Source organism: Saccopteryx bilineata, chromosome 7 (assembly GCF_036850765.1).
Source record: "Saccopteryx bilineata isolate mSacBil1 chromosome 7, mSacBil1_pri_phased_curated, whole genome shotgun sequence".
NCBI lineage: Eukaryota > Metazoa > Chordata > Mammalia > Chiroptera > Emballonuridae > Saccopteryx > Saccopteryx bilineata.
In genome coordinates, this window is record NC_089496.1 from 104,661,457 (window position 1) to 104,683,388 (window position 21,932).

The window sequence follows — 21,932 nt, forward strand, 5'->3', positions numbered from 1 at the left end:
CTTACCCACCTACCCAGCTGATTTGTTTACAAAATGCACTCACACACTTCGGCCTCAGGTCAGGCTCGTCACGTCCCATGCACACAACCCACACAAGAAAAGCAAATCAATTAAAAACAAAAGTCACAACTCTGTACACTATTTAAGCTGAACATCCAATTATAAATTGGTTCATTGAACTGTCTAAATAAGATGTTTTTGCAATCTTGTTTAAAAAATTCTTGGGCAAAATATATCTAATTTTAAAAAACACCCCAAGATTTTTAAAAAACACTTGTATTATACAATTTATAGAAACCTTGAAATGGTTTACAAGGTTTTAATCAAGGTATTTACATACCAAGTGATGTAAAGCAAAGGAAAAATAAAGCAAAAATAAAATAATAATAATTTCCAATGTCATTTTAAAATGTACTCTAATGCATCAAAGATTTGTATGAAATTAAAATTAAGGCTTTTTCTATATAGTAATTTGTATAATTTTAATTTTACATAGTAGCCAACCTTGGAAATGTCAGTCTTAAACATTCTTATCAATCCATTGCATTCAATGCAGTGGAGTGTGTTAAGTGTTACTTCAAATAATTACATTGCTACTTCTATGTTGAAGCATGCTTTTAAAACACTGTAGTTCATATTTACAATGTATATCATTTAAACTTCATGTAAAAGCACAAGTATGACTGTCTGACTTGAATACAAACACCATACTTGGAATTTCCCCCCCCCCAAAATGAAATGTCATTTACTACAGTTTAATAATTAACACTTTAAAAATGTGTCTTAATGTAGACCACCACCATTTGCTCAAGTAACTCAGACAATGCTGTTCCTTATTTAGGTTGCAAAATTTCTTGATCAGTCTGGTTTCAGTTTCTTTTAAGCATTAAGTAAATATTTCCTCCAAAGCGACTCCAAAACCATGCATTTCTTCTCCACATCACACTTTTTCCTGCTGACTCTGAATGTGGTCCACCTCAGGGCAGGGAAGGGGAGTATCAAGGTTCAGGAAGAACTTATATGTGATTCCCAGTTTTCCATCATCCTCCCCTTTTTTGCTCTTTTAAAAACAGTGAGTTAAAATACTGAACAGCAAGGTAAAAATGGAATAGTATCTAACAATCAAAATGTATTACTCACTTCTCTTATATCAAAATTTGTAGTCAGAATCGTCTTTATTGACTTTATTTTAGTTTTTGTACACAAAGAAAAATCATGTTCATATCCATCATGAACAAAAACTTAAAAAGGCAGAACTAGAAGACATGTGTCCTTCACCAAAGCAAAGCTGTGCTAAAGGCTCCAAACATTTCAATTTTTAAAATAAATATTTTCATTTTCCGATGTCTACTTCCATGTCTTCAGAGTGTCACAGGAAACTGAAGCTATCATGAATTACAATTTTGTTTAGAGTCCCAGCTCACTGTGTTTGGTAACTTGCCATACCATATCCAGCTTGGTTAGGAGGAGGTATTACAGGGGGGGGAGCTTGTCCTTGGGGAGGCTGAGCACCAAATCCACCCATCCAAGCAGCAGAAGGTGGTTGACTTGGAAGGAAAAAACAAAATCTTCAGCAAACACAAAGGAAAAACTATCTATATAGTTATACAAAAATCAGGCAGAACCAAACCACAGAACAGACAACAAGAAACCAAAAAACTTACAACAAAGAGCAAAGAAATAAATGATATATAGCTATATATGTAGAAGACATATTAGTCTTGTTTCTTTTAATGTTTTTTTTTCTGATTGATTGATTTTAGAGAGACAGAGAAAGGAAGTGAGAAAGAGACATAGAAAAGCATTCATTTGTTGTTCCACTTAATTGTGCATTCATTGGTCACTTCCCATATGTGCCCTGACTGGGATCAAACCCGCAACCTTGGTGTTTTGAGATGACACTCTAAACTGACTAAGCTAATTGGTCAGGGCCAGTCTTAAATTTTTGTTAAGATAGTAACCACACTTAACACAATGACTTCTCTGAAGGGTATCTCAAAACCAATTTTTAAAAAATTGACAAATGATTCAACACATCAACTACCTATCATATAATGCACATGGTATATAAATTTACAAGAAAATTTTAAAAACATAAGTTCACGTTGGAAAGAGAAGAAGGAATGAGTGGAGATAAAGGTCCAGGCTGGCCTAAAAGTACAAAGGACCAGCCTACTCTATCAATAAAGAAAAAAAACAACAAGCTACCTTTTTTATCAGATGGACTTCTCACACAAGCCAACAGGTATAAATCATTAAATTTCTCAACATATCTAGACAAAGGTCTTTTCCATGCAAAAATAAACAAGTAGATAAAATAGAATGTTAGAAATGTGAATCAAATTCTACCAACTGCTTACAGAGATAGGACACAAAATTTTAGCATCATAAATCACTTTTCATAATGTTCCTAATGTACATATAATTCCAAAGAGTTCAATGTATTTAATTTAAATAGATTCTCCCTCAGCCCTGACTGGATAGTTCAGTTGGTTATAGCATCATCTTGATACACCAAGGTTGTGAGTTCGATCCCCAGTCAGGGCACATACAAGACACAACCAATGAATGCATGAATAAGTGGAACGACAAACTGATGTCTCTCTCTCTCTCTCTCTAAATCAGTAAGTAAACAAAAATTAAAGTTAAGCACAAAATACATTTTTTTAAATTTAAAAATAAATCGATTTTCCCTAGGAAAACATAGTTTTTTATTTATGTCAAAACCACATCTGTTTCTACACTGGAGAAACTTACTCTACTCCAAATCCTTGCTGGTTCCACGGCTGCCCGTAGACGCCATAGGGCGGCACCTGCCACCCGTTTGCCATGTACTGTCCGTACTGTTGTGGGTTTCCATACACTTGGCTCCACTGGCCCCACTGACTGTAGTCGACCTAGGAAAAAGCAAATTACCGTTTTAGGGAACAAGTAAGAAAAACAGTATTTGAAGAAAGTGGGAGGCAAGGAAGAGAAAAACTAAGTAAGCACCCTTATGTGAATAGGACTCTGTTAGTTATCATTGTCTAAGTTTATTGGGGTGGTGACACCTGTGAAAAGAAAGTATTAAGATTCAGTTAATACCACAAAATAATCACTTTTGAAATAGCATTAATAATATTAACTGAAAGCAGATGTATGCTTTATTTTTTTATCTCACAATTTCTAAAGCTTTTATGTAGAAATGCAAGATAGAAACCCTAGAAAGTGCTATGAAAAATCGAATTACCTGTTGGAAGTTTTTAGTCATATCAGGAGATTCTTTACCCCAATAGCATTTAACGACATGTCCTTCGATCGTGGTACCATTCACTGAAACAATGGCATGGGCCGCACTTTCATGGGTTGAAAATCTAAGAGAAAAAGCTAGTAAGTCCTTTTTTTTTTTTTTTTTTTTTTTGTATTTTTCCAAAGTCAGAAGCAGGGAGGCAGAGAGACAGACTCCCTCGTGTGCCTGACCAGGACCCTCCTGGCATTCCCACCAGGGGGCGATCCTCTGCCAATCTGGAGCATTGGTCCACTGCAGCAGGAGCCATTCTAGCACCTGAGGCGGAGGCCATGGAGCCATCCTCAGTGCCCCGGCCAACTTGGCTACAATGGAGCCACGGCTGCGGGAGGGGAAGAGACAGAGAGGAAGGAGAGGGGGGAGGGGTGGAGAAGCAGATGGGTGCTTCTCCTGTGTGCCCTGGGTGGAAATTGAACTCGGGACTTCCACACGCTGGGCCGACTCTCTACCACTGAGCCAACCAGCGAGGGCCTTTTTGTCCTTTTTTCAATAACTTGACACAGTAAATAATAGAGACACTCATTGGTTTACAAGTGTCAACATGGTATTGGTATTCTAGAGTACATTACACAGGTAGTTTAAAGTTCTACATTGCAAAGAAGTACTAAAATAACAAACTCTGATACCTGGGGGGATCAAATAATATAACTGAAAAGGAATGGATCAAATATAAGAGTAATAATATTACAGGAGGAAATTTACCTGACAAATGAATAGCCCTTCTCTGGAAAAACTCTTATTTCCATGATTTGTCCAAATGGTGAGAATGTCTGTCTCATAAGCTGATCTGGAAAACAAACAAACATATAAACAGACAATTTAAGTCTCATGTTTATCACGTAATTGGTACTGATAGTGATCCAACTCCACAGAGAAGGGGGTTAGAAAACCAAACACTGTACCTGTTAACCCAGAAGCAATCCCTCCACAGTACACAGTGCAATTTTTTGGACTTGACTGGTTTACTACATCTTCAAATCTCAACTGCTTAGTGTTATCTACGTACACACAGAAAACAAAAATGTTGATAGCGGTACAATGTTATGCAATTAATTACTATATTTCATTAAGATATGCCTCATTCGGGAGAAAAATGGGAGTTTTTTTCCTTGACACTATAATTTGATCTGTAGTATCAGCTGGCTCACAGCTCCAAATACACTTATATCAAACCCCAATTCTTTTCAGACAATCATACTCAAGATGAAATGAGCCTTGTAATGCTAATAAAATTTTTAGGAAAAAAAGACTATACTAATACATGCTTTAGTGAAGTATCCATAATTTTACTGTATACAGGATACATATCTTACTTTCTTGTGTACTTTTAGGTGCCGGTGGTTTGCGTGTGGCCCAATTGGTTCTGATTTGACGACCACCCAACCACTGACCACCCATATGCACAATTGCATTTTCTGCATCCTATGGAGAAAAAAGAGAAAGACAAGAGCAATTATGAATAAAAGATAGTGGTACAGAAGACACAGTAAAATGAAGTAAGTGGCAGCAGTGCTGAAGCTAATAAATCTTATTAGTAAACGGATCCACTAACCATCCTAAACAAAACTGAACTAAGATCACAAGAAAATCACTTCAATTGAGTGACTTATAAAAGCTATTATTATTTACAGATTTCAAAATATGAGGAAAGCATTAGGCACCAGGGAAATTGATCATAATTCAAATATTACAAGAAAAAAATCATACTCTCATTGATCATTTAAAAAAAACAACAACAACAAAAAAACGTAGAAATCCTACAAGGTTATTTTCAAATATCTTAATTTTATGGAAAACTTTTAACTTTTACTGAATATATAAAAACTCTAATGTTACGGTCTAAATCATCTACCTTGTAAATGTACATTCTAGTAGCAATGGATTATAACTATAATACTAGATTGAAACTCATTTTAAGACAGAAGACTTCTGCATTGTTGTAGAGTGCTGTAAAATGTCTGCCAATAAAAAATGAGTTTAGATTCTCAGAATTAATGTGAATTTGCAATGAATCTAAGCAAAGACAGTATACGGCTCCTGCCCTTTATCTTACTGTTCCAATAAAATGCAGGGAACTTAAGTTGCTGACACTGATCTAAAACGCCACTAGCAAAGCCCACTTTATCATCTGGTATTACAGTGAATGCAAATGCTCTGATATTTAGGTACCTCTTTCTTAAAGAGTACACGGAAAAATCAAGATGAGTTGCTTTAATGTCCATTTACTTTATTTGCTGGGGTATTAATATTCCAGCTACAAAAGTATGAATAATTAAAGTTACAACTGAGATTTTCATGATTCCGACTAAATATACTTTAACATCCCTCCAGTCAGAGAGCACCGATCTGTCCTGATCTTCAGCTCTAACTCTCGCAGGTACAGCCTCCCTTTACCTTTACGCATGTATAAACACAGCTTTAATACTCTCCTTATAATCAGCCTGTCAGTACTCCAACTAACTTCACGGTTATAAAAAAAGAATAAATTATACTGTTGTTATACACACAGAATATCATCAAAGCTATGTTTGTAGCTACCATCTAAGTTTTAGATTAATTAATGACTAAATTTTGTATTGACTTTAGATTTGAGTTGAAAGAACGTACCAATTTGTTATAAAAAGATACAAAACCGTAGCCTTTGGATTTCCCAGTCGCCATGTCTTTAACTACTCGGGCATCCCTGTGAAGAGAAGCACCGCTAAATGAGGGAAGTAAGAATCATCCTCAAAATAAAAACTAAAAGGAACCACACACACTGTATTGTGAGCATTTTTTTAAATAAAATTTCAGTTAGCCCTAATTAACTACAACCATTCCTGAACTTTCCCTAACGCTTCTTTACCTGTTAGAAAAAAGCAGTAGGACAAAAACATGTAATAAACATGCAACCTAATCAAATAGCCTGTGCTTTCTAAACTAAATGCTCAAATCTGAAGATTAATAGGAACAATAGTTTCCTTTTCTACTATTCTATTGGCTAGTGTCCTCTAAGGTTTACTGATTCTATAAATTACTGTAACAATGCTAACTACTTTACCATGCAATCTCTAAATAGTTAAATGTTTTCTGCCTAGTGATACAAAATATATGAAATATTAAAAAATTGAAAAAGAGGAAAAAATAGGAATTAAAAAGGCATACATGGCCTGTTAACAGATTTCTTTATTTTTCTTGGTCAATTCTCTATCATCATTTTGGAGTTTGGGCAGCTGTAAATTTTGAAAAATTGACATTTTCAGAAATTTAAGAAAGGAGAATAAAAAACTAACAACAATGCTAAGCACACCAGTACGAAAACAACAAATTTACACAGAAATTTTAGTGAGTAAGTTAAAATGATTGGAAATATAGAACTCCACTGAATATAGAATGTTAAAATGTAAATACTAAAATATGTATATATAAATAATGTATAATAAGAATAAATAGAAATGAGAAAAAAATCTACAACTGAGTTCCAGTGTGCACAGTTCCTTGCAGTTAGCCTTCAAGATCCTGTCCATTCTTATGAGCAATTCTGCAAAATAACCAGAATGCTATTACTTTTAATTGTGACTTGGACTTTAGAAAAACTGCAGGTCTCAGGTATAAATAAAGATTGAAAACAGCAACCTGTATTACTTTTTATACTAATTTTTAAAACAGTACTACTTACCACATTTATAGATTAAAAAGCAAAGCAAATATCAAAACAGAAAATTAAGAATTAAATTTTTCTTTCAAATAAATCTATAGAACAACAAATTATATACAGAAAAATATTGTTGTTCTTAGTTGAAACATACTTCTATAAAGAAACACTAAAACGTTTAATTTCAATCTATAGGAAATACATAGAATAAATACATCTTAATCAGAAAGATAAATTATAATAAACATTTTATAAAATTGTAATCACTTTTAATTTTCCAATATATCTGACCAAATAACACACAGTGAAATTTGAGCATAAACTGTTAAAAATCAAACCACATTTGGGCCCTAACTAGCAGAATAAAATACCACCACCACCAACAAAAACCCCAAACTACTAATTAATCCCAAATTTATGGCTCAGACATTGAAACATTTTAATACTATAATAGTACTATTTTTCATCTAAAATATTAAAATACATTTATTATAATTAAACATACGCATTTTCAAATTAACCACAAAACATAAAGTATTTCCCCCACTTATAAAAAATTTAATACACAGCATAAATCACATTTATTTTTAGTTAACGCATTATCTTTTAAAACCACCAAATATTGAAAACATTTGACAAAAAGCTGGACTTTACAATAGGTTTTACCACCCAAACATCTGCTTTAAAGATAACAAACAGAATTACTTAAAAATTTTAAACATATTATCACAGGATTAGATAAAAACAAGACCCCAAAACATTAAAATGACATTAACATTTTCAACATCTACTAATCAAAAAATAAATTAAAAAAAAATCACACTGACTAGGGAAAGAAGATCTTAATTCTGATATAAGTTAATTATATACAACAATTATGCCTATCACTATCGAGTATAGTATTGATTGTGACACTTACGATATTTTACCAAAGGGGGCAAATGCTGATTTGATATCTTCTGTTGTAATTTCTGGACTCAAGTCCCCAACAAACACATGGAAGTGATCTGAAATCAAAGCATTTGGTAATCAAATACTTAAGTCAGCAACTACACATTCTAGAGGAAACACTAGGGAAGGAAAACCCTCTTTAAGCCGATTGTGCGCCAGGATAATTTCAGAACTCTTCCACAGTGAAACGTGTAGAAGTACTTACTGGAAGTATCTTTTTTCTGGCTACTTGGTGTTGTTGCCCAGTTTACTTTGACCTCCTAAAAATAAAGATTATATTTAATACAATTATTAGACATGTCATTAAAAATCAAAACACCACTTACTAAATCATTTATCATGCAGGATAATTTTTTAAAAAGCATTAGGCTGAATAAAGCAAAACTATCACTCAGCAGAGCTGAATATTCATTTAAAAACTTGCTAAGAGAGAGTGCAAACTGAATTTGACATGCAAATATATATACTCATTAGGTGCCATCACCCTAGTCTCTTACCTTTCCCAAAATTTTTCTCCCATTCATAGCAGCTAATGCAGCAGCTGCATCTCTGTGTTCATAAAATTCCACAAAGCAATATGGGTCATTGCTTGTATGCTGCAAAACAGAAAATCCAACAGAAGAGTTGACCCTTCTGCTATCGGGTTGCTGAGAAGAAAATCCAGGAAAAAACATTACTGATAGCTAGGAATGTACAGGTGAGATTGCATAAGCTTATGAAAGCCTAACACTTTATAAATAAGATTTATAGCTATGCCTGACTGTCCACCTCAGGATACTGCTGTATTCCAACAGAACTGTCAGAGCAGCGTGGAAGCATGACTCTCAGTGTTAAATCCAAACACAGAATTCCGGTGAGATGACACAATAGAAGGCTGTCTGAGACCAGACAGAGCCTCAGGTTCATATCTGATGGGTAAGGACTACTTCCTTATCATTGTTTTCAAAAGGATAAATTCTCTTTATGTACCTCAATCCTTCATTAACTGTAGCCCATGACTATAAAAAATACAGAAATGAACCGACTTGACAACTTCACTCCTGATTGAAGCTAGTATTAACACTATATATGAGACAAAATTTTGTATTTCTTTCACAAATAAGAAAAAAATGAGAATAAAAATAGGAAAAGTTCAGATTTATAACCAGCAATTAAAGGAATTCCCCATCTTTCAAAATATTCTAATGTACTGGAGAGTCTACACACTTTTGAATTTGGTCATTTAAGACCAGAAAAATAAGCTAGTGGTCAAGAAAAAAATTTCTAAAACTATCTTTGAATAAAGCATTTCAGGACAAAGCTATAATTTTATATCACAAAAACACTAATAAGAAATCTTTATTAAATATATTCTACAACATTATGTTTGATAGCAGTTGACAATAGGTATTTATAAAAACAATGAGAAAGTAGTACTACCTAAGTTACAGTAGCTCTTATTACCTAACAACCTAAATCGAAGTAAAACTTATAAAACTGCAGCCTATATTGGAGTTACATACTATATGAGTATTTTTTTTAAGTTTAAAAACATTCATCACATCACTGTTCAGCGTAAAATGCCCTAAAAAATATTTAAAATTTAAAATATGGAATTCTAGTTGCACTTACAAAGTGAAAAATACCACATAAAATAAAGATCTTTTCAACAACCACTGTTTTTCATCCCAGGAAAGTTTTAGAAGAAAAATCCAAAATAAGACATCTAAAACAACAGTGGCAAAGTAACCAGAGGCATTTTTCTTTGCGGGGGGTGGGGTGGGGGTGGGGTGGGGAGTGTGATCATTAATACTGACAAGAAAACTATGGGCTCCCATACAAAATCCTACTGCGGTAGCCACACTGTTCTAAAGAGGCAGAGAAAGAAAATGAGGAAAAAGTCTCCAAATAAAAATAAGCACTTCAATTCCTCTTGTAAAAAAAGTTAACATATTCTAGTAACATTCACTAAAGAAAGAATCTTGAAGGTAAATAATAAGCTAAAACTGTGCTAGTTGATTTCCCCTTTTAGTTCTACCTTCTCTGCTTAAGAAAACACTGACTAATTGTAGTAAAACATGAGTCCAATGGTAGATCTACAACAGGTGTTAGTGAACTAGTCTACTTATGCACAGGGACCTCAAGTTTAACTGAGCAGTAGCAGGCCAGACACCATTCAGCGTGTGTACATGTACATACACACACACACACACACACACACACACACGTATGTACTCAGGTCACACTGCGTTTCATCTCATTTAAGACCCCAGTGATCTGTCACATCCTAGCTGTCAGATGCATTAAAAAAATTTTAATGTTTGCCTTAGAATGGATAATATACATTTATTATAGTATATAAGGAAAGCTAGAATTTAAATAAACAAGAGTGAAAGTACAAAAATCATTATACTAAGGAAAAGAAAGGATTTTCCATATGCTGAAATGAAATGCATGAAAAACATAAAAAGGCCTAGACAGTCTACTAGAGTCCATGCCCTCTGGAAGCTTCCCGCTTACACCACTCCCAAGTAACACTGAAAATCAAATGTGTCCTTAATTACTACTGCCACCAATTTTTGTTGGGTGACATAAAGGTCAAGACAGAGAAATACAACTATTTACAGTTCAAGTTGGAAACTGTAGCACATTAGATATTTTGAAACTTCATTTCCTATCCCTCTATCCCTCAAATGGCTGTATGTGCAGGTTTATAAAAAATACACTTCAAATCTTTATCAAATGTGTCACAGAAACCTTCTAGAGACTCTTTCCACTTTTCCACATCCCATTCTCTCCTAAAACCACTCCAGATGGCTTCCAACCCAACCAAGCCACTGAAACTTCATGTTGAACTCACCCATGATCTCTCCGCCACTTCTGTGACCCCTTTTCTGTCCTTATCTTGACTTTCAGTAGAATTCAAAACAGCTGACATCTCTTCCCCCCTCTAAATAGTCTTCTTTGGACCCGACTAGACTCGGTTTCTCTGGTTCCTCACTGGGGGGGGGGATCTTTCAAAAGGTAGTTCTCCCTCCTTAACACCGACTCTAAATGTCTAGTGTTGAGATGCTGCAGGGCCTGTCTCCTCTTCTCTGTCAGCACTCTCCCTAGATCTAGGAACGGGATGCCAGCTGGTCCCATGGATTTGGTCTCAAATACTCCTGCAAGCTAGTATCATCAGCACTGGGCTCTCCAGAGTTCCCAACTAATTTACCCGATGGCCTACACATGTCTGATGCACCTCTTAAAGTTAGCACTGCCAGACAGAGCTTTTGAGTCACACTATTCCCCATCCACCCAGTGCCCTCCTCAGTGTGCCCATTTTAGCAGATAAACAGCAGTACCGTCCATTTAATTGCACAAACAAGAATCTTAGTCATCCTTAATGTCTTCTTTTCTATCACGTTCCACAGCCAACTGAGTCCCATTGTATCTACTTCCAAAATATATCCCAAATTTACACACCTCATTTCTACCGCTATCAGTATGAAAAACAAGGCCACATCACCTCTTACCTGGACTGATGAAATAAACCCAGCTGGTTTCCCTCCAGCCTCTTTTGTCCCCTACAATCTATTCCACACCACAGTCATTTTCCAAATAGAGTAATTTAAAAATACAAATCAGAATACTTTAACCTACTTAACCCCACTACAACCAGAGTAAAATGCAGTCTTTCTGTCCTAGCCTGTACTGCCCTGTTATCCCAAACCCTGCCTGTCTACCTCTTTATTTATTTGTTTTTACAGAGACAGCGTCAGAGAGAGGGGTAGATAAGGACAGACAGACAGGAACGGAGAGAGATGAGAAGCATCAACCATCCGTTTTTCGTTGCAACACCTTAGTTGTTCATTGATTGCTCTCTCATATGTGCCTTGACCGTGGGCCTTCAGCAGACCAAGTAACCCCTTGCTCAAACCAGCGACCTTGGTTCCAAATTGGTGAGCTTTACTCAAACCAGATGAGCCCACGCTCAAGCTGGCAACCTCAGGGTCTCGAACCTGGGTCCTCTGCATCCCAGTCTGACGCTCTATCCACTGCACCATCGCCTGGTCAGGCGCCTGTCTACCTCTTTAGACTCACTTCCCCTCACTCAGCAGGCTCTGGCTAGCCTGGTCTTCAATTCCGCCAACATTCCAAGCTCATTACCAACTCAAGGCCTTTGTATTTGTCATGCCCACTGTTCCAGTTGTTAACAAAGATGGCACCATCTTATTGTTCCTGTCTCAGCTCAAAGAGGTGATATCTTCCCTCACCACCTGGCCTATGTAGCACCAACCCTCTAATCAGCATCACAAAACTGTTTTATTCTCTTCATAGTCCTAGTTTTGAATATTGTCTAGCACAAAATAAATTTTTAAAAAATATTTTAAAATTAATTTTTACAGAGAAGAGGAAGACAGAAAGGGAAACATGGATTTGTTGTTCCACTTACTTAGCATTCACTGGCTGATTCTTGTATGTGCCCTGACTGGGGATCTAACCAACAACCTTGGCATGTTGGGATGATGCTCTAACCAACTGAGCTACCGGGCCAGGATGCACAAAATAATGAAAATGAATAAATAATCAGAGATAGGAACAAGAGGAAACAAAATATGCCAGAACACACTGATAATTATGATTAGTTAGGGAGAAAGATCAAAAGGCCAATTTGCTTTATAGGTTTTTTTGTTGTTTTTTTGTTTGTTTGTTTTACAGAGAGAGTCAGACAGAGGGATAGACAGAGACAGACAGACAGGAACGGAGAGATGAGAAGCATCAATCATTAGTTTTTCGTTGCGCATTGCGACACCTTAGTTGTTCATTGATTGCTTTCTCATATGTGCCTTGACCGCGGGCCTTCAGCAGACTGAGTAACCCCTTGATCAAGCCAGCAACCTTGGGTCCAAGCTGGTGAGCTTTGCTCAAACCAGATGAGCCCGTCCGTGCTCAAGCTGGCGACCTCGGGGTCTTGAACCTGGGTCCTTCCGCATCCCAGTCTGATGCTCTATCCACTGCGCTACCACCTGGTCAGGTGCTTTACAGGTTTTTAACACTTCCCCTGTCTCAGGATAGAACACAAACTCCTCATGACAGCTCTGGCCCCTACCAAACACTCCTGTCTCCTGTCCTGGCCCCTCCGTGACTATCAATCCCATTGGAAATTCCAAGCATGCTATGCTTTCTATCTTTTCCTCTCTTCCTCTCACAAGCACTTCCGCTCTGACTACCAGACTAGATGAACATTCTTCTCTAAACCTGAAATTCCTTCTTCCTCAAATTCCTGTCTAGCCAGTTTCCATTACTATCCTTTTCCATTTCACCCTAGACACTGCCTCCTCTGGAAGCGTCTCCACACCTAAGACTGTCCTGGGACCTATGCTCTGCCCCCACAGCACTCGAAACTGCTTCCATAGCATTTATTATCCTGTATCCTTGGTACCTGTCACCTCCACTGCCTCCCTCATCAGACTGTAAAACTCCACGCAGCTAGAAACTGTCTTGTTCACCACTGTATCCCTCACACTTACCGTAATATCTGGTACAGAGAAAATTTTTAAAAAAGTATTAAAAAAAAAAAACCCAAAAAGGAAGAGCTTGCCCTGTGGTGGCGCAGTGGATAAAAGCGTCAACCTGGAATGCTGAGGCCACCGGTTCGAAATTCTGGGCTTGTCAAGGCATATACAGGAGGCAACTACTACAAATTGATGCTTCCCTCTCCTCCCCCCCTTTCTCTCTCTCAAATCAATAAGCAAAATCTTTTTAAAAAATTTAAAAAAGGAAGAGAATAAACTGAAACAAATCATTGGGCACTGCTACAGTCTTAACTAGGAAAGTATAAAAAGGTAGTTTTCTTTGGGAAAAAAGGAAACAAAATCATTATGCTAACAAGTTCGATTCCTCTCTGTAACAGGCCGCGTGGCCATTAGTGGTTACTAAAAACACAAGCTGCACCGCTGCACTGTACACAGAATAACCCAGTGCTCGCTTGTCTGCTCCCAAATGTAAATGTATACTCTCTGAATCAGTAACATTCTTGTTGAACCGTATGAATTAGCATCTACTTTTTCCACAATCTGAGTAAACTGTAACGCTTTTTTTACAAGCAGGAATGAAGAATGACCATTTGAGAATAACAGCACAGGAACTTTGTCCTCGCAAATAAAGCTCCATTCCAAACCGTTTGTCAGCCTGATCAAAGTAGTATTAACACAACAAACATGACTCACTCTGTCAGAATAACATGGAGCTTAACATGGAATTTTAAATGATACTAATCAACTCATGTATCTCAAAACATTAAACACCATGCTAACTGTCAGCTCCCGGAACTGGGAAGCTCTTACCTCTGTGATCATCTTACAGCTTTTACAGGGTCCAATCTGACTGAATAACTGAAGTATAAGGACTTCTGTCACATCTCTGGAGAGGTTACCTACATATCTGGACGAGAAGAAGGAGAAAAAATCAGCAGTTTTCTTTCAGCTCTGACTCTAACCTGTTGTCATTTAACTCAGCACCTTTTAATTCATTTTAAGTTCCTCTGTCTTCAATAAAATTTTTCCAATTAAGCCTAACCCTATAAAGGTAAAATTAACCCTTATTTAGGAAAACATAATTTTTTAGACCACTAAGTACCACTTCAAAAGACTTTACAACTTCTGGATGTGAAACATGATTCAAAAATAATGTGTAATACACACACAATTACCAATTCATCAAAATACCTGATTATAAAGGGATATCCCTTCACATTAGATATAAAGGAATAGAACATGAGTTTATTTTAGACCTCCAAAGCAATTACATGAACAAAAAAACAAAATTAAAGTTCTAGCAAAACACAGAGAAATCAGAGGGCTGTTTTGTCTTGCTAAATAACACTGTTATTGATGTTATGCTTTCACTGTTTTGTTTTAGAAGAGCAAGGTAAACAATAAAACTTCCTAGCCTTAAACACACCAAAATCAACAAAATATATATTTATGTAGATAGTGCAAATATAAAGACTTCTTTAGAAATTCAGAGAAAATTTATACAAATATAAGTATACTTTTGACCATGCATATTTTAAAAATTGGGTTTTTAAAAATTTATATATATTGAATGTTATTTTATACAAGAAAATTATAACAAATTAAAAAAATTTTTTTTTAAGGAAAAAAAGACCACCACCACCCAGAGATGGCTATGTTGGTTTATTTTATACTATGGATTTATTTATTAAAATTTGTATTTATTGATTTTAGAGAGAGGGAGGGAGAGGGGAAGGGAAAGGAGGGAGGGAGAAAGAGAGGGGAGAAAGGGAAGAAGGAGGAAAGAGAGAGAGGGAGAAGAGAGGAGGGAGAGAGGGATGAGAGGAGGGAGAGAGGGATAAGAGAGGAGGGAGAAAGAAACATCATCTGGTTCCTGTATGTGGGGACTGAGTCAGCGACCTCTATATATCTGGACAAGGCTCTAACCAACCAAGCTATTCAGCCAGGGCTGTCCATGGATTTATTTTAGTTTAGCTTACTTAATTGTCAAACTTGTCTTTCTGGTAGTCAGTGTATGAATTCCTAAAATTTGTCTGTTGTGAACCTCATCAGGTAAACAACATTTATAAAACTTAACAGTTTCATTAACATAGAAAGTGAATACACAGACACACACACACACACACACACACACTTTTTTTGAAAGACAGGGAGAGGGAGGGAGAAGGAGACAGGGACAGACAGACAGGAAGAGAGAAAGATGAGAAACATCAACTCATAGCTGCGGCACTTTAATTGTACATTGATTGCCTTCTCCTATGTGCCTTGAGTGGGGGGCTCCAGCCAAGCCAGTGACCCCTTGCTCAAGCCAGCAACCATGGGGTCATGTCTGTGACCCCGCACTCAAGCTGGTGAGCCCCTGCTCAAGCCAGTGACCTCAGGGTTTCGAACCTGGGTCCTCAGCGTCCCAGGCCAACACTCCATCCACTGCACCACTGCCTGGTTAAGCGATTTAGATTCTTATATTTTCCAATTTGTAACATCTGGAAACTTAGTACTGAGACCAAACTAAGCTTTGTATCTATTACCATATTAAATACATAACTGCTTTAAGATGGAATGCTTTGAAAGGGAAAAGCAGACTGAAAAAGAATACATGTAATAAAGAAAATTATCTGATTAGGAATGAATAGCAATTTTCCAGTTCAGCTAAGAATTTCAATGTAATGGGTACTAATATTTTTAATTTACATGCTCTAAACCTGTTATTAAATATCTGACTAAATCAGTGACAAGTTGGTTTAGTTCCACCCATGCCACCTTTTCCTCACAATTAAAGTAGAACAGACCCATTGGTAGGCCACACAGTGACACAGTTTTCCGGCAGTAGTGAAAGGGTTTAGGATTATGAGTTAGCCAGACAAGTGCCTGTCCCTTTTTAACTCATAAGGGTTTGTGAGCAAACATGCATAGGGTAATTTCTTTTTTATACACAGTAGACCCGTCTATAAAGTAAATTAAATAGTAACCCTGGTCGCCTAAGTGTTATACTCATCTAAAAGTGCTAGTGCTCTTATTTTTAAGAGAATTGGCACAGCTAGAACTAATTTTCATATATTGAAGCTAACCAGTAAAAAGTTAAAAGAGAATGATCATTTAAACAAATTTTAAATAGCTTTAAATTTGAATTGCAGTTTAAAACATTGATTTGTTCAGGAAAAACCACATGAGCATTAATTACCGTCCATACATAACAGTCACAGTTAAAGGTGTTACTGTTTTATGGGACTTTTATTTCAAGTCAATCTATTTCCAGTCAGATTTTGAAGAATTTCTAGAGGCACGTTTCAAGCACTGATGCCAAAGAGCAAAATGTTAATCTAAGTTTAGAACAGCATGAAATACATAAAATCCTAGTTTTAAGGTTTCCTATTTTTCGAACATCTCCACTAAAAGTTCTGAGGTAAGGCAACAAACTTCTTTCTGCTCTGGTTATGAAACTGTCAGCATATTCTAAAGTTCCAAGTGTTTAAATATAAAAATTCTACTTGAAGAACATATATAAAAGAACAGAAAGAGACAAAGGCTCAAATGTTTGTACTCAGAGGTCAATTCAAAGAATAAACATTTAGGAAAATTCCAAAATGATTTTTAATTCAAGAAAAATGAAAAGGCATACCTTGGGTCTATTTTGTCTTCTAAGAACAGGAACTGTAGGAACTAAAGCATTACAAATGGAAAATGATGCCTTTATCCCTAACATCAGGGTTAAAATCCAGTTTGAGACTAGAAACTTGGCAGTTCCCCAGTAGACAAAAGTTCACATTGCCGAACAACTTCCTATGTCCCACTGGGCAGAACTTTAAGTTAAGAACATCACGCCTTTCAGAGAAAAGACCAACCACACTTTTTCAACACTGAGTGCACTCTGACTCTGATAAGAGTAGCCCCAGGGCTGAAATTACCAGCACTTTTACAAACCATAGTGGAGACAAATTTCTATAATCAAATAACATTTTTGCTTTGTTCTTGACAATTTCCTATATGAGGAGATTTTATAAATACCCTTCAATGGGCCTCTAATGAATTAATCTGTCAATATTCATTTTAGGTAGGAGGCAAGGTACAGGAAGGGTGCAGGATGTACAACTGAATTGACCAACTACATGAGGGTTACACATACACATACAATTTAAAGAAGCAAATAATATGACTAAGTTAATGAAGGGCTTAATTACAGCCACGATACAGCCAAATCCATGGTATAGCTAGTCATTTTTATAATGGGTTGAGAAGTATTTTCTGCTATTGCCTTTAGTCATGCAGATTATACTCTAAATCACTGGTTTATTTCCTCCTTTCGACTGAGTCTCTATCAGCCTTAAAGGATGGCACTGCATAACATGGTATAATCCCAGATCCACAATTCCTCCTCATTTTGGTGCATCAGATAGATGAAGAAAATAAACTACAACAGAACACCATTATATAGTAATTTAATGTTGTATTACAGATCCAGATATACCATGGCTCAAATCACTGCACTCACAGCTACCCACAATACGTCTGAAACGTGGGTCTTACAAGGTAGGTGTCAGGCAGTCCAGTTCCAACACCAGTATTACATGGCATGATCTCATTTGTTTGGTTTTTTAGATCACAAGTTACCCAGTGTATCTTACCCCAAAATAAATGTCAAATGAGAACAGGGAGCATCAGAAAACAGACCTTTAAAGCAACTATATGAAAAACTTTAGGCTCAACATCAAAGCAATTCTATACCGCTTTAAATACTATTAAATAAATTAGTAATACTGTAGGTAATGAATATTTAAAGACCTACCTAGGCTATAAACACCATATTGTTTTCTGATGATAGAACCATATGTCTTAGCTTGTGTGTGTCTGCAGGAAAAAAACCTCACTAGTAACACACAGGCATTTTAAAGAAACAGTTTAAGATAAGCTTTGTTAAGAGTACATTCTTTTAAAACATACTAGCCACTTGTAAACCTAACCCATAGATCACAATGTAAAATAAAAGAAGTTCCATAAATAAAATCCTACTAGATATCAACCTTTAAAGTCATGTCAAAGTTTTCATTGCGTTACTTTTATCTAAAGAAACCTTTTAAAAGAAATATGAAAAATAAACACTTTAAAAAACTACGCAGTTTTTTTAAAATCTGACCAAAACAAAAAAACAACCCAATTGTGAAATATCTACTTTTATCTCAAAATTTTACATTTGAAGGTTTTAAAATAGATATAAAATCACCAGACAGCACCATGTAGGTATGGCAGTCATGTCTGCCTATAATTTAAATCAATCAGGACTTTTAAAAAAAGTACTTATTATTAATTGAATGAATTGAATGAAAAGAAGTATAATCATTGTAAAATATTTGAATACCTCTTATTTTCCAGGCAGTGAACTAGGTGCTGCAGGGGTAAGACCTAGGAGGATGCAGAATTCATTGTCTAAAAAACACCCTTCCCATGAGAAGAGTGGGAGAAGGTAAAAGGAAGACAGAATAGTAAGCATGTACTGACATACACATACCCCAAAGCTCAAGACGTTTCCTTACTTCTGAGTATGCAGGTCACATTTTTAGACAACTGTAAATATAGATAACTTAAGTATGCTTCAGAGAAAGAACAGGAGATTGGAGAAGGTAGAGGTAGAAAATAAGTGACAAAGAAGTTAGCTTATTAGTCTATTGAAGAAAGTCTCAGGTATGATGGGCATGAGACAAGGCAAATTCAGAGACAATTATATGAATTAAAAGTATTGAAATAGCATATTATTTAGCATGGCAAAAACAAGAATTTCTCTTCATAAGGACCAAATAAATACAGCTAATGAGAAACATGCCATGAGAACTTACTAATTAATTCAACAGCTATTATGATACAATGATGACATTTCAGATTTACAGATACAATGTAACTTTTTTAATCTTTGTTACAAGCTAGCTGGGCTCTAATTCCAGCTTTCCCAGATGTTTCTGTCAAAGTACACACTGCTAACTAAATACCAGGGCTTGGCTTCAACAGATGTTAGAGGACAAATTTCAGGTTTACCCCAGTTCTCTTTTCTGGGAAAAAATGTCGAAATGGAAGACAGAACAAAACAAATATAGAAGTTTCACTAAACAGACTTTTCATTCAAGCATTTGATGGCAAATACTTTAGTGAGACAGAGAAACAGGGATGAAAAAAGTGCAAGCCCCCCCCTCCCCAAACAAAACACAAAACCTGTATCAATATCAAACAGATATCTGCTTTACTGATCGGGACTTTTCCTGGGTGAGACTGAAGAGAAGCGAAATCTTTCCGAGTACCCATCCACCTTCATCTAGTCTCCCAAATGTAATCTGCCCATTAAACAGCAGAGCCAGGTGAACTAGGATCCTATCAAGCACACCAGGCGTAGGCAAGATAAAACAAAGCAGCGATCTGGCGCCTTGGACTCGAGGTAGGTGTGCTGAGCTTCCAGAGGCTGGGACAACCGAGGGTGCCCAACTTAAACATTTAATTAGAGGTTACTCAAGACTTTTTTTTTTTTGCAGGAAAATGAAAGGAGTGCCACACTATCTGGAAAGAGTGCAAATGCTGAGTCATCACTCTTCATTAGGAAGGAAACTCGAATAAGCGGTTGGAAGATTAAATTCATTCATTAGCTTGGGCTTTAAGGGAAAAAAGAAACGGCAAGCTAGAAGAAAACGCGCTCAAAGGACACACAACGCATAGTGGATAAAAGGCATCATTTTATCCAATCTCGGGAGGTCTCGACACACAAACAGATTAAAAGGAGGTAACACCGAAAGGACAAAAGCAGTTGAACAACTGGCTGTCAGTTTAGCGTAGGTAGCGCTCAAAGTAAACTTCGTTATCCAAGAAGAGAAAGATGCTCCAGCCGCGAGAGGCATCTCTTTGGCACTTCAAAAGTAGCGGGCGCTGGGCGAGCGTCTCTGACAGCGTGGGCGGGGGCACGTGGGGGCAGAAGGAGAGTAGGGGCTCGAGCTGCAGAAGAGTGTCCCGCTTCTTCCGAGAGCTCAGCTTGGGAGAGGAGCCGGGAGTGACAGGAGCGGGGGACCCGCAGGGCGTGCGCCCTCCTTCCCCGCGGCCCGCCGGGGATGGGGATGCGGCTGCAGCCCCACCCCCAGTCCCACCCCCACAAGGCCCTGCCCCCGTGGGGACAGCTCCCGGCCCAGCCCAGGGCCCCTAAAGAAGAGGGAGAGCAGGAGTTCTCCCGGGCCTGTCAGCCTCTGCGGAGCAGAAACCCGACCCGGGAAAGGTGTGCAAAGAAGGGCGCGAGAGAAAAAGATCGAAAACAAGCCCCAGGCCCCAGGAAGTGACTGTTGGGGGAAGGGAGGGCTTCCTTCCCAAGGAAAAGGGGACAAACGAGGAATGCACTTGGCGTCCGCACCACCCCGGCCAGGGAGCCGCCGAGAGTCCCGGCTTCGGCCCCGCTTTCCTACCCCCTCCCACAGCGTCCCGCGGTGCCCAGGCCTCTCGGCGCCTGGCACCCTCCATCTCGGGTACTCACAGAGTCCGGGGCTGCCCGTCGTCTTCCATCATGGTGGGTGCGACGGAGTGATCCCGGGACAAGGGGGAGGGCAGGGTTGGGGAGGGGAGGGGGTGGGGAGGAAGGGGAGGGGGACTCCGGGCACCAGCTGGGGGCAGAGGAGAAGGCACCGAACCCTCCTCTTAGGCTCTCTCCCCCCAGCCCGCTCCGGACACTGCGCTCCAACCAGGAGGAGCAGGAGGAGCAGGAGGAGGAGGAGGATGAACAAAATGGCCGCTGCCACCAGCCAGGCAGGAAACGGGGCAGAGCGCAGGCGCGGCCCGCCAGGTCACGGCTGAGGCCAGCCGGCCACGGCCTGCACAGGGGATAACTGAATGAGGGGAAAATCGGGCCGCCGAGGAAACCGTGTCTCCGGTCACAAGGGATCGCGTTGTCGCTACGTGCCTCCCAGCCGGCCGAAGCCCAGCCAGCCCAAGAAGAAATAGAGTAAGAAAAGAACCGCCGTGTAGCTGTAGTCTCTGGGAATTGTGGTCCTGGAAGTGAGAGAGGGCAGCATTTCTCCAGAGGGCTTCTGGGACCTGTAGTTCAAAGGAGATGACCGGCTTCCGCGCCTCGCCGGGACGCAAAGGAGAGACTTCTGGGTAGTGTAGTCGTACGTGAGGACGTGCGGCGACCAGGAAGTCGGCGTCCGGGGAGAGGAGGGGGCGAATAAAGGCGACGTTAAAGGGCAGGGAAACCAGGTGGGGAGAAACGTCCCGGACGTAAACTACAAATCCCAGAGCGCCTCGCGCTGGGGGCTGCCCGACGACTGCTCCAGGCATTTTCAGGCTCTTCAGTTGGCTCAGCCTGAGCTGCTGCTCCGCCTCTGTCCAGCCCGAGAGCGGTTTCTTCAACTGCGACTCAGGCAGTACTGTGGCTCCGCGTGGTGTGCGTGCCGGTAGGTCTTCACCGCTTTCTGTTCATCAGAACGGCCGGCCAGTCCTCAACCGTCCCCCCACGCGACGGGCCGGAGTAGCCGAGCGGACCTTGGGCCGGTCTTGAGCTGGGAGTTGCTCTCTACCGGGGACCCTCGGGCTTCCCAAGGGCCGA

The 21,932-nt window shown here is 38.6% G+C and overlaps 1 protein-coding gene across 9 annotated transcripts; it reads right to left on the reverse strand.

Moving 5' to 3' along the window:
- Positions 1-1,156: 1,156 nt before the first annotated feature.
- TIAL1 (TIA1 cytotoxic granule associated RNA binding protein like 1) lies at positions 1,157-21,384 on the reverse strand. Of its 9 annotated transcripts, none has more exons than XM_066238433.1 (15): positions 20,865-21,383; positions 18,876-18,931; positions 18,726-18,769; positions 18,156-18,217; positions 14,183-14,279; positions 8,369-8,467; positions 8,077-8,131; positions 7,840-7,927; positions 5,894-5,969; positions 4,600-4,708; positions 4,189-4,284; positions 3,989-4,073; positions 3,230-3,353; positions 2,758-2,897; positions 2,072-2,285 (listed from the first exon to the last, which is right to left on the reverse strand). In XM_066238433.1, the coding sequence occupies exons 5-15, from the start codon at positions 14,192-14,194 to the stop codon at positions 2,087-2,089; spliced, it is 1,083 nt and encodes a 360-aa protein (XP_066094530.1). In that variant the 5' UTR covers positions 14,195-14,279; positions 18,156-18,217; positions 18,726-18,769; positions 18,876-18,931; positions 20,865-21,383; the 3' UTR covers positions 2,072-2,086. The 9 variants fall into 9 exon arrangements, with proteins under 9 accessions (XP_066094525.1, XP_066094529.1, XP_066094530.1 ...); XM_066238429.1 differs by having other exon boundaries at positions 8,369-8,518; XM_066238430.1 differs by lacking the exons at positions 18,726-18,769; positions 18,876-18,931 and having other exon boundaries at positions 8,369-8,518.
- Positions 21,385-21,932: the final 548 nt, after the last annotated feature.